This window comes from Alosa sapidissima, chromosome 15 (genome assembly GCF_018492685.1).
Source record: "Alosa sapidissima isolate fAloSap1 chromosome 15, fAloSap1.pri, whole genome shotgun sequence".
Lineage (NCBI taxonomy): Eukaryota > Metazoa > Chordata > Actinopteri > Clupeiformes > Clupeidae > Alosa > Alosa sapidissima.
The window spans coordinates 15,299,148-15,312,128 of record NC_055971.1 but is presented as its reverse complement, the minus strand read 5'-3'; the positions used below and the strand labels follow the sequence as shown (position 1 = coordinate 15,312,128).

The 12,981-nt window shown below is 42.8% G+C and overlaps 2 protein-coding genes and 1 non-coding gene across 5 annotated transcripts in view; 2 read left to right on the top strand and 1 right to left on the bottom strand.

The window, feature by feature from the left end:
* Positions 1 to 3,241: 3,241 nt before the first annotated feature.
* Positions 3,242 to 8,272, bottom strand: LOC121683814 (integrin-linked kinase-associated serine/threonine phosphatase). 2 transcript variants are annotated; one of them, XM_042063651.1, is made up of 10 exons: positions 7,957 to 8,272; positions 7,287 to 7,403; positions 7,023 to 7,140; positions 6,527 to 6,633; positions 6,095 to 6,188; positions 5,646 to 5,733; positions 5,235 to 5,368; positions 4,693 to 4,812; positions 3,813 to 3,894; positions 3,242 to 3,622 (listed from the first exon to the last, which is right to left on the bottom strand). In XM_042063651.1, the coding sequence occupies exons 1-10, from the start codon at positions 8,000 to 8,002 to the stop codon at positions 3,476 to 3,478; spliced, it is 1,053 nt and encodes a 350-aa protein (XP_041919585.1). In that variant the 5' UTR covers positions 8,003 to 8,272; the 3' UTR covers positions 3,242 to 3,475. The 2 variants fall into 2 exon arrangements, with proteins under 2 accessions (XP_041919585.1, XP_041919586.1); XM_042063652.1 differs by having other exon boundaries at positions 7,023 to 7,429; positions 7,957 to 8,270.
* Positions 8,273 to 8,323: 51 nt separating this feature from the next.
* The window catches only part of nyap2a (neuronal tyrosine-phosphorylated phosphoinositide-3-kinase adaptor 2a), a 53,757-nt gene continuing 49,099 nt past the window's right edge, over positions 8,324 to 12,981 (top strand). For both annotated transcript variants that reach the window (XM_042063649.1, XM_042063648.1), the window contains exons 1-2: positions 8,324 to 8,448; positions 8,693 to 8,808. The gene's annotated coding sequence lies outside the window, so the exon portion shown is untranslated. The remainder of the gene's footprint in view (positions 8,449 to 8,692; positions 8,809 to 12,981) is intronic.
* Positions 9,915 to 9,987, top strand: trnav-aac. The gene has a single exon. It is a non-coding gene; the product is annotated as a tRNA-Val (tRNA).

Here is a 12,981-nt window from a genome sequence, read left to right as displayed (position 1 = left end):
CCTGCAAAGCAAAATGCAATGTATTTCCAGAAATAACAGTAGAGATCTTTTGTTTTAATCCACGTCCAGTAGAAAATCTATTGTTATTCTTGTTGATTTCCAGAAATATTATATTGTTTAGTCAACCGAGCAATAGACCAATAATATGGAACTAGTGCAATGTAGATGTCCGATACAAGGTAGCCTACATGTCCGATGTACCTTTGATGGTAGGCTACTTGTAGTTTTGCAAAAGTCTTTTTAGTTCAGTTTTATTTTGTCATTACAGGATAACAACGAGAGCAAAACACAACAGGCGTAGTTTTAGTTGTCCAACCTTATCAATTAACATTACATCCTCATGAATCACCCATTACTTTGTACATAATGAACTCCCCATAAATACCCCCTAGCCTAGAAAACCCAGAAAATGTTATCTCCAGTAAAGTGCTTGGTGCAATAAATTAATAAATCTAATTGAGTTATGACTGCATTGTAACGGGGGTGTTGACCATCCTGCTGGTTTTGGACCTGATGGATATCTTCTCCCAGAGGGCAGTGGTTGGAAGAGGTGGTGTGCTGGGTGTAGATGGCCCTGGTCCTGGAGGATGTTCCTCATTCGGTTCATCCAGGAGTGATACGTCCGGATTTTAAACGCCCTGTCCGGCGTCCGGCGCATCCTCAAGCCGACACTCATTTGTCCTCCTTTTTGGAGTTGCGCAGGGCTTAATCTTTGCTCAGACGCAGCATAGCTGTTCTCAAACTATGGACTCGGCGAATGCTTCAAATCATATCAGGTGCTTCTATCACTCGTCTGATAATTTGAAGGGACCGCGGACCGACAGAAAAAGAAAACAAACGTTTTCGCAATCAGGAGGAAATACGTTGATCTGTTTGCATCTCTTCAGCGTGTGTTGCTGGCCTTGGCCTACCTAACAAGTAAATAGGCTACCCTGATCTGTCTGCGGCTTTCTTGCCAGCTTTCCCCATTCACAAAAGTTGTGAAATACTCATATTCCGTGTGCGTTCATAACACGTGTGCTTGAGATGAAACCAGCAGTTTTTTTAGCAGAAACATGCGAGGACATGTCTCTTAATTAATGGGGGATTTCACTCTTCCCATACATTTTTTAAAACAAGTCACTGGTTGTACAATGTTTCAGTCAAGCTTTATTGGTCTAGATACAACTAGATTGTATTGGGAGCACTGGGGTGTCAGGTGGGACTGTAAAAAAAAGGTTACATTTCGGCCCACAGAGTTCAGGTAGGAGGGCCCCTTAGCAGGATTTTGCTTAGGGCCCCATAGAGGTCTGAACCAGCACTGGTTGTAGCAAAACTTCACTTTAACCTGGAGGAGCTGACCCTAGAGATGTTGTCTCCTGAACTGCTGCAGAGGGTGAAGGTGGAGTCTGCTGAAGCTAAATTAAAGAACAGGATACTGAGGACAGGAACTTAAATCAATTAAAAATACAGGTGGACTGCTGCACACACAAAGGCACAAAGATGAAGACACCGCAGACAAGTCCCCAATAGACTAAATCACTGTATCAGTTGAATGTTAATGCATGGTGTTTTTTTTTTTAAAACAAGTTCTTTATGCTTGTTAAGAACTGAAATGTGTATTTTTGACATACACTTGTTTATTTATTTTTATGTGAATTTACTTTGCACATTTTCAGTCCAGAAATGTGCAAGACAGGTTCACTTTGCAAGGCAGGTTCATCTGGCCAGTTTTTGAAACAGACACCCCAATGTATTGAATAAATACTATACTACTACTATAAGTACTGTGAACACACTTTTAGCTTTTCCAGGAATATTTTTCCTCTTCTTCACATACATCAGGATATATTGTAGATCAAATTGTCTTGCAATGAATAGAGTATTTCAGAATCACTGTCATGATACTTGTTATCATGGACAAAATATTGTATTGTATGTATTGTTTGGAGTAGATTAGAGTCCAGAGTCCTAATTATTCTTACCTCACTAAATGCCACAAAATGTCCTCCTTTTTGGTGTTATGGAAATGGCCACCCTATGCAGGAGGTGTACACAGTTGCAGTGTCTGGGAGGATGACCCTAATGATCTTCCCTGCGGCTCTCACCACTCTGTGTAGGGCCTCCTTCTCTGCGCTGGTGCAGGTGGCAAACCACACCAGTAACCCGTAGGTCAACACACTCTGTCTCCACTGCACAGTGATAAAAGTTGACCATGAGTCTCTGGGGCAGTTTTGACCACCTCAGCTTCCTGAGGAAGAAGAGGCACTGTTGGGCCTTTGCTGTGGCAGAGGCGATGGTTTTCCCCCACGACGGGGGTTCCTCCGCTGCAGTCACACCTAAAAACTTAAAACTAGAGACCTTCTCCACCACCTCATTCCCAATGAGGAGTGGAGAGTGGCTCAGCTGTCCAGTCTTGCGGAAATCCACAATGATGTTTTTTTGTTTTGTTTTGTGGGCCAGGTTGTTGCTTCTGCACAATGCCGCCAGCAGTTGGACCTCTCGCCTCTATGCAGTCTTGTTATTCCCGGTGATGAGGTTGAGCACTGTTGTGTCACCGGCAAATTTTATTATGTAGGTGGATGGGGAGGAAGAGCTGCAGTCGTGTGTAGAGAAGTGGGCTAAGCACACAACCTTGGGGGGCCTCGGTGTTAATGGTTAGGGTGGAGGATGTGTGTTTGCCTACTCTTACATATTGTGTGTGGTTTATTAGAAAGTCCAGTATACAGTTTCTAGATCACCATAATGTGGTGCTTAGTCCAAGTCCATGTAGTTTGTTACGGAGTTTGTTTGGCAAGATTGTGTTGATTGCTGAGCTGAAATCAACAAAGAGAGGCCTTGCATGTGTTCCTGTGCTCTATGTGTTCTAGCAGAGTGTGTAACACAATAGCTATGGCCTGCTCTATTGACCTGTTCTTCCTGTATGCACTGGTATTGCTCTAGTAAAGGTGGTATGGCAGCTTTTATGTGTGTGATGACCAGCCTCTCGAAACATTTTGCAATGATGGGGGTGAATGCCACTGGCCTGTAGTCGTTCAGGCCTGTGACATTAGACTGCTTGGGGACTGGAACTATTGTGGCCGATTTCAAGCATACAGGGAGCCATGAAGTCGCCAGAGACAAGACAAAACATCCTTAAAGGGCTGCTTACTTGTGCCCAAACTCTGACTTCCCTTTCCTTGTGCAGTTCTTCATCCTTGGTTTTCCTGCGTGCACTGAGCAATTATACCTGACCACTTCAACATAAGACAAACCAAGCAAATTATAAAAAAGTAGAAGTTTTATTGAATTATTCAGGAGGGTGGCGATGTATCCTTTTGCTCAAATGAAACATTGACATTCCTTTCCAGATCACAACACCTTCATAAGCGAATTGCCTGGAGAATACGACCCCCTAAATGTCTGTGCAGCAGACAGTGTGGCATGTTTGGTAGAGCACAGCTCTCTCATTGACCTCAGTGCTTTCTGGCGTGACTGAAGAGTGGACGAGTGCCTCTCAGAATTCAATGGACACCAGGATCACAGTGACATTATCTGCACAGCCGCGCCGCACAGCCTCACTGGCCAACCGTTGACAAGCGGCGTCATGGTGGGCCTCCCTCTCCGTCTGCCCCTCCTTCTTCTCCACGGCAACCGATGTGTCCTGAAGACATCAAATGTCATCACTGTTAGTCCGTCCATCATAAAGTGCCATAGACATAAATCTTAACAAACATACTGAGGTAATAAAAACAACATACATAACAAATACACCACTGTAATCAGTTCTAACAATGAATCTTATCCCCCAATCAGTAAGAATGCTTTTGTAAGAATGCTCCAAATGTACAAACCTCCAGGATGTTGAGTACATATTTAACAGCTTCCTCTGGCGAGAAGACCTTAAAGAGGCCATCACAGGCCAAAATCACAAACCTGGATAATACAACATACAGGACCAATTTATGCACCAACATTATCCATGCACTTCACACAAACATTGATCAATTAACATTTACATTACATCTGAAAATTTAACCTCACGGTTATAGTGACCAAAATTATCACGGTTTTCGGTATCACGGTATTTCTAAAAGTGTGTTCAATATGTTCAGAAAGCACTGATAGGCCTACACAAGCTGAAATAGTTTCAAAAAGTGTCCCGTTTACTTTTTTCTTGGTCAAGTTTAATTGGCTATGTGCTTATAGTTTAACTTACCCTATCATAACTTGGAGTTTGCGATTTCTGTTATTTGGATCCAATGAATGAGACCAAAGTAAGCGTTTGAAATAAACTTTAGGCTACTGTATTCTCCTGATAACGTGAGTGGAATGGATTTAATGTGGAAGTGAACATAAAAAGACACACAGAGTGGCTACATGATAAAGTGCACATTTTGCGGTAAAAATGTTCCGCCTTTTAAAATCAGGTGTCGTAGTTAAAACCATCAATTAGACAACAGAATCAGTAGAGTACCAGTTTTGTTTTATTGTACCAGGCCTACTGTATGTCAAAAGCAGGCTCGGATAAAGCTGGGAAGGATTAAACACACGGTTTCCACACCGCAGTAATCAACCGTGATAATTATGATATTTGAAAAGAAAATGGTAATTGTTATCGTCAACATTTTTATCGCGGTTTACCATTATACCGGTAATTGTACATCCCTAAATTGGCACAAATCATATTTGTAGAACATAATGTGTAAACTCGATTGGTTTTTACAGTCTTACCGATCACTTGCACTAAGTTGGCAGCGTCTGAGGTCTGGTGTGGAGATGACTCCACAGCGTTTGTACTGGCCGTCCCCTATGGAGCGCGACACCTCCAGGACCCCCAACACGCGACCATCTCTACACACACACACAGCACAAGGACATTGGCCATCTGCCGCGCAACATCCCGAAGCCTTTTTCTCATCCATTAAAAACACAGTACAAGAAAGTACTTCTGTCAGCAACATCCCGAAGCCTTTTTCTCATCCATTAAACACAGTACAAGACTGTACTTCTGTCAGCATGCATAACTGGATTCACCAATGGCTAATTTAATTATCTGAACATGCCCGATTTCATTTGCCCTATAAAGAACATTTTACATACATTGTTTTCAATCAGGAGTAGGGATACAAGACTCATACAGCAGGTGGGTCGAGGGAGCAAGTCCGCAGGACTGAGACTCCTTACTAGTTATGAACAATCATACATACTACCCAACAGCAACAAGGTGTACTGAGATGAGAGCACAGATGCCGTCCCTGAAGACACACACACACCTGACTGTCCCCCCTGACCTCTGTATCCTCATCCGCTCCTCATAAATGGTGGGGTTGTGTTCTTTGCTGAGGGCCAGGGTGACACACTTCTTCTCCCCGCCGTCCTCCCTGTGCTCTGAACGACATAGAACAGCCTGAAAGAACAAAGAAACTACACAATGCTTCTCTAGAACAAACACCAAGGTGAAGCTGCATGCAGTGAAAAAGTGAAAATGGACTACATTCAACCTCTAAACAATACATAAGATCAACAAGCTACAGTGCAACTGTTCTGAAGCCCAATGTGGAACATTCAAGAATTCAAATGAAACTTCCAACTGAAGTGAAGCGAAAATGGATAGTGGGTTCACGTCCAACTGCTTTCTCTGAAACAGGGCTTTCAAACATTGCAGGTGGTGGAGGGAGTCTCACCCTGCTGTCCCCGAGGTTGGCCACATATAGCACATCATCCACCACCAGCACACATGTGGCTGTCGAGCCGTCCTTCCACGCTGGTTTCCTGTAGGGCGACATGGTTATCTATAAAAACACCTGCAGAAGGCTACTTGCCGAAACATTGCATAGTAAACTTGTACAGAGCACATGTGTGCAGACTCTATTACTCTTCAATAGTCCGGAATATTTAAAGGTCCACTGAGAAACTCTGATGGAAAATCAAAACAGTCTTTTACTGCAGCTCACATGCATCTAAAATCTTCTACAAAATATATACAAGCAGTTGCAAATTTTGAATAGCATCACATTTTAGTGGAGAAAACGCAAGCGTACAAAGATTACCAACTGATCTGAAATACTATGAGGCCTAAGAAGAAAAACACACTGATGTTGACTAACATTGACTGGTGGACAAAAGAGCTTACTGGCTTGAGGCTTTCTTCAGGAAGTCCTCATCTGTCTGACGGAAAGTATCTAGTAGACACTTTTTTATTAGCTTGTCCAAGTTCTCCACATCACCTATGAGGACATGAATCAGTGATGTGAATGCCTGTAGTATGTACTGTGGTGTGGGATGTGTGTTCAGTACTATGTTGATGATTAAAGATGTAAAATACACTGATAGAGGACTTTTACAGTGCCTATAAAGAGTATTTACCCCCCCCCCCCCTGGATATTTTCCCATTTTATTGCTTTTATAAATGGAATCTTGGTCAATTTGATTTAGCCTTTTTTTACACCAAACTCTTTAATGTAAAAGTGAAAGCAGATTTCTACAAAGTACTATTAATTCAAAAAAAATATATAATGTAGAATAAGTGGTTGCATAAATATTCTGTGAGCGAACAGCTTTTTACCTTTGGGGAACTTGGTGACCAGGGTGTGATGCAGATGCTCTGCAGCGAATCGGGAGGCCCTTGCTCCGCCATGACCATCAAAAACCGCAAAGTAGGCCAGACGAGAACTGGAACACAGCAGTGACAAATATTTACACAACAAATACACAAAAATGTGTAGCACGTTTAATGAAATGCTCCACACTGACCTGTAGAGTAGAGATTTGAGGTCAGTCATTTAAGATACGCTTTGAAAACAAACTGGAAATGTCTGCAATCTGAACATGGACAGTGGACCACTTCGGGTATGGAACGATGATCATGTGTAGGCTGGCATCAGTGCAGAACTCTTTTTGACTGCTGGTTTTTCAGTGAACATGAACTGCATTCACAATGCAGGAACATTTGCAAAAAAACAATTGGATTGAACACGTGGAAGCAGTGAACCTGAGGGAAGTAGGCCAAGCAGGCACTCATGCTCATGAGTGTTACATCAGGTAGCATTAGAGAAACTCACACTTGGGATGGTAGTGAAGATATGATGCTGCTCATATCCGGCAGGAGTACGTGAGCATCCTGCATCTCCTCCCGCTCACCTCTGCGTGCAGCTACATATGCCTTTAGCCTGGCTTGACCTGGCCAAACAGTGCACAACACATAAGGGTCATAACAGGTCAAGCAGAACAGGGCAAATGTCAGTATTCTTGTACACTTGGGAGGGATACATGCAATGAACATACAGACATACACCTAATACATTTTGTGTGGAAATGTGGAAAACCTTTACAAACTTTCTTTTCCTCTTCATTCTTTTCCACCGTCACCTCTTTTTCGAGCCCCTCATCGTGTTTCCTCTTCTCACCTCTGCTCTCTTCAGGTGACTGGGTTGGCTCCTTACCTGCACCGTACCAAACGGGAAAAGAACTACTGATAGTTACAGACCCTTTTTGCATTTCCTCATATTTCTGCTGAGATTGAAATAGCCTCCTCGGGTAAAAATGTGGCTACTTGATAACCCTGCTTAGTGCATGTTACGTGGTCCCACAGACTGTGACCTACTACCCCATTGGGTAACTAGACTACCATGTTTTAAAAAAAAAAAAAGTTTGACCGACAATATTATGGCCTGTAGCTAGGTGGGTAACATTAGCGTCATGCACACAATCCACCACAGTCAAACTGCGTGCTTTAAAACGCCCAAACATAGAGATTAATTCAGTACAACGTAATTTATGAAACTTGTCGATAATGATACATAAGTCTAATGTCTAAGTTTGTTAAAAGACAAACTAATATACTTCACGTTCATCATGGCATGAAACCCCTAACAGTTAGCTGCAAACTTAGCTGCTAGTAGCTAATGCAAAGTTCGGTACCAAAATAATCATATACAAAAAGGTCTGCACAAAATACATTTATGTAGGACCTAACAGTTTTGAAAACGTACTTACCTGTAACCACCTGGGTTGGTTCAGGCAGATCACCGAAGAGATCCATCTCCTACCTCTCCTACAGCAATGCTATCAGTCAGCTAGATAGCTAACGTTAGATAGCTAGCACTAGGTCGGTCGTGTTGTGTTTTGCCGGACAGGTAACGTTATCCACTAATAAGGGTTTACAAAAATATCGCGAAAAACATTGAACAATATTCAATATTCAAACCCTTGCTCTTTATTGCCGGAAGCTTCGTCCGGTTAAACTAGGCAATTCGCTTTCTGACAATTGAGTGAATTGAGGGCTGTCTCTTGCTGGATTCCTTTGAGCGCTTCACCGCGTCAACACAGAGCTCCCGCTCTGGCAGGGGCGTAGAACTACTAGCCCAATCCTGCTGCCAATGGCAACACTCACTAGACCCAAAACTTTGCACTGTGAACTTGCTTGCCACTTACTGTGACTGTTGTCATAGCCTACTGCTGCTGCTGAAATTGGAAATACTGGTAAAGGTACGAAGTAAAGATCTAATCTGTTTAACCATATTTATTCAAATATACATTATGAATACATTGTAATGTTTTAGGTACTCTGCATGCACTTAATAACAACAAGAAAACTCAGCATTTCCAGTCTCCACATTCAGCCTAATCAATTATTTGATTAGGCTAGTATATCTAATTCCTACATTAGCGAAGAGACTAGCCGGGAGTTTTGGTCAACAAAAGGAGCTAGTAAAAACGTATTTATTTACAGGGGCATTATGTGCAAAAGCGGCCTAACGACACCCACGGGCAATGGTGACCGTTCGTTCCTACATTATAGTCGTGCATCATACTTCCATCAGTTGAGAAAGCCCGTACAAATTCACAGTGAGTATTGTCTCTTATTTTCTTTAGCAGTTCTCATATAGATGACAAGAGCCGCAACAAAAGATAAATGGAAGAGACAGTGTTTTGACATGGTAGGCCTACCACTGCAAAAAGGAACAGCCACTAGACACGTGTTAACTAGTGTGTCAAACTCTTGTGCCTACATGCATCTAGCATTGTTCTGTAGGCTACCTGTTGACCTGTTCCTTTTTCCATTTCACCACTGATGGTGACTTGCAATTTCCCATCCATAATGGCCACTGCGTGTAGCGACGTAGGCCTACTACCACATTAAATCCTTAACTGTGTACTAGCCTAGCCTACTCCAAGACAATCTATGCAAGGCAGTGGGCCTAGCTAACCCCTTAACATTGTCACTGTGCCTTGTACAGTGGACTTGAAAGGCCTATAGCCTACCCGAAGTCAGGCAGGCCTATATTCTTTCCCTGCTGACAGAAAAACAGCTTAAATGCTGGTACAGTAGGTCTAAGATGGTCTCATACCAGCTCTTGCTGATCTTTTGATGGTTTAGTTGGTTGGGCCACCAGTTGGTCATGCTGGTGTGAATGTAACCATCTTATCAAACTGATCATGATCATGCTGGTATGACCAGCAAAACCAGCTAGAATGACCATCATACGCTGGTCAAACTCAAATCATGCAAAGGCAAAACATACCTTGACCAGCTTGACCATCATAAGCTGGTCAAACTGTTTTTCCCAGGATTTAAATTAGACGTAGTAGCCTTATAGTTGGAAAATTATGTCAAATGATGAAGACTATGAAAATGATATCCAACAAACGAAATTGTGCAATGAATCAATTTTCTTACAGTTAGTGTTTGGACCAGGGGTGTAATTTATTAGGGGGAATGGGGGCTTGTAAACCCACCCATAATCAAAAACCAGCCAACCCCCCAATAATCATAAATATTAACTGTTATCAAACATAAAGAAGGGTTCCCAACCCCCCACAATGTTTAACCCAAAGTAACACCCCTGGTTTGGACACTTATTGGGAGTTTGGTTTTGGACAGAGAATAATGGGACTTTTCTCAATGCAGAAAGCTGTTCAAAATGTAAGGTTGGTGCGCCCCCTTGAGCTCAGTTCCCGTAGTGTAGTGGTTATCACGTTCGCCTAACACGCGAAAGGTCCTCGGTTCGAAACCGGGCGGGAACAAGTCATGCTTTTTAACTTGTGTGAAGCTATGTCAGTTTAGACATCGAATGAGATAACGCATGTCTCATTCAGGTGGTCGCACAACTTGACATAAGAAGACAGTGAAAAGAAGACCTTCACCAAGTTTGAAATTCTTAAACCACTGCCACATAACTGTGTCCTTAGTAAGAGTTGGGGAATTCCTTCCCCAAGCTAAATTGAGAATAATTCAGACTCAGATTCACAGACATACTCCAGAAGCTTATAACATGTGTTTGAAATGGCCTGTAGATTTTTAGATATCTCTAGTAGCCTTCTGGCACTTCAGTTTACATTTCTGGGTTTTCCTGCATTCACAACAGCAGAGGGAGCTGTTTGTTCAAATAGGCCCCATATTCATCAATTGAACGCATGTCTGAATATCATGATTAAACATCAGACCATTGACCATGATAAGTATCTACATTTTTTTACATCTTTTGCCAAGCTGATTTGTCATCATTATGCCCATACACCATAGATGTCTTTGATGATGCCAGCGAGTAAATACAAATGCCCATGTACTGTGCAAACTTACTGTGGCAGCAACATCCTTCTAATCCTGTCTAAACTGGCCACAAGGAGGAGTTTGAACTGATGTCATCGTCTGTACCATCAGTTGTTTCTCTTTAACTTTCAAATTTAGGCAATGATTTCTTTCTAATTTTTACACTGCAGGTGTGGTGGATTTGACCTATTTGTATTCTTAGTCCTTTTGTCTTAAAAACCTCTATCAGAGGTCTCGAAGAAGACTAAGAATACTTTGAATACAGTATATTAATTAAAATGGTGAATATCAAATGTATGTCCCCCAAAGTTTCCTGCTTGTAAGGGACGTTATGGCTGCAAGCAAGCAAGCAAATATAAGCATGCAGCACTTGTGGGTCACACCAATTTCCCTTTGTAATAGTGCACAGGTAGTACACCCTTTCAGGAATGGCCACAGTAAGACTTGCACTCCAATCTCTTGCGAGAATGAATGGATTGGCTCAAGCTTCCTTTATAACGTCAGCAGCAGCAGCGGCGGCAGCTCATTCTTAAGCTCCGAGTGCTCTAGGGCCGCCGCTCACACCTTGTCCTGCTCGAGTGGGCCCCGCACACGGCAGCTCACTCACCTGTGCGCTGATGCGGTTGTCATGAACGATGAGAACGAGTCACCGGGGCTGCGGGACGGAAAAAAAACTGCGGAATGCGATCTGACATGGCTGTCTGGCTTGGTGCAGAAAGCAAATAAAGCAGTACTGAAGGACACCTCAGACCTTGTGGCCTGAAGCTCATTAGGCAAACTAGGAGCTAATGGGCCTGTCTGACTGGACTCTTTTGAAAATGACAGTAATTAAATCAGGGATTAATTGGCTGATTAAAGTGATTGGCTGCTTAAATAATTGTCCTCCCAAACTGGGTTTTGGTCATCTAATTAGTAATTAATTGACACCCTCAGATGGAGCAGAGGGGCTACAGTGAAAGGATGGGGGGAGGAAGGGGTAGTGTTAAAAGGGTGAAAGAAGAACAATAGATCTATAGGGGTCTGTTACAGAAGAAATCTGGTACAGACCCTGCAGAAAAACCTTTACATATTTTTCAGGCAGGGTATTTTTATGAGAGGTAAGAATTATGGATTGAAAATCCATAAATCGGTCTCACAATATAGTCACCACAAAGCAAATTTGCATTTACATTACATAGATATTTCATGTTTTGTATTTTGTGTCAGTATATTTATGTCTTTGCCTTTTATGCAGTGAACTTAGTTTGGCCATAGAGCCCCTTGTTGCATGCAGGTGTGGTCACATTAAACAGCACAATTCATCCTCATTAATGATGGCGAGATGATTGAGAGTGCAGATGGCATGAAATGTCCCCGTTTTGTTTGATTGCATAAAACACTTGAGAGGCGGCATGTTCAGCAACGAGGGAGCAAGGAAAAGTGCTGGGTATTTATCAGCCTGACCCTCTTTAACACGGCTCAGTGCAGGGGTTTATCTGACTAACCACTCCACCTCGCTCTGAGCAGAATGCGAAATTAGGCTAATTCAAAGTAATTTCTCAGTTTTTGACCCAACTGTTTCGTGACTAATTTGAATCCTCTTTATTTCTTTCTCTCCATCTTTTTTCTGTCTCTCTCATTCTCTCTCTCTCTCTCTGCATTCCTCTCCCACACTTTGTCCTTAATCCTTCCGGAAGAGGGGCTTCACGCGCGAGTCATAGTCAGTCTTCTCTTCATCAGATGAATCATCGTTGGACCCACTCGTCGGCTCCCCGCGCTTAAGCCACCCAACAGAGAGAGAAGGAGAGAGAGAGAGAGAGAGAAAGAGAGAGAAGAGAGATAGATAGAGAAGACAGAGGTAGTACGAGAGGATTAAAGATTTCTCATCACCATGGCAACTGTGACTGTACTAACGCATTGTGAGCGCTGGGGAGCGTGGCTGCCCCCGAGGCCCTGAGATTCACCCGGGTTGCGGTTCAAATCATCTCAACCCACTCAACTATTGGCCCGCCATATAGGCTGGCATAGTATCAAACTCAAGCGTGTTTAACATATCCTAACTGGAGGAAGCTCAGAGTGTGGGGCATGTAGGTCTATGGGTGATTTCTGTAAAGCAGAGGCAGATAAATTGGAGTGAGATCAGAGGTGTCTCCGCAGTGGTCAGTAAAAATGTAGAAGCAGCTTTATTTCCTCTTTCCATTTTTAACCTGTCGGACCACTGTGATACAGACTAGACTTGGATTAATTTAATAACTTTATCACACATTATTGCTGGGCAGACTAATCACTTAGGATACTCAGTCGGGCGTGTTGTAGTATTAGTATGGAAAAATAGCTTGGAGGCAGATTTCTTCTGCTCCATCAACGTAATGACAACATTGTAAACAGGATGTATGGAGCCGGCAGGAAGGCAGAGTAATACCAAGCGTTGGCATGGGGATGAAGGGTCAAGGTCAAGTCATTATTTTGTGGGCAGCCGTGGCCTACTG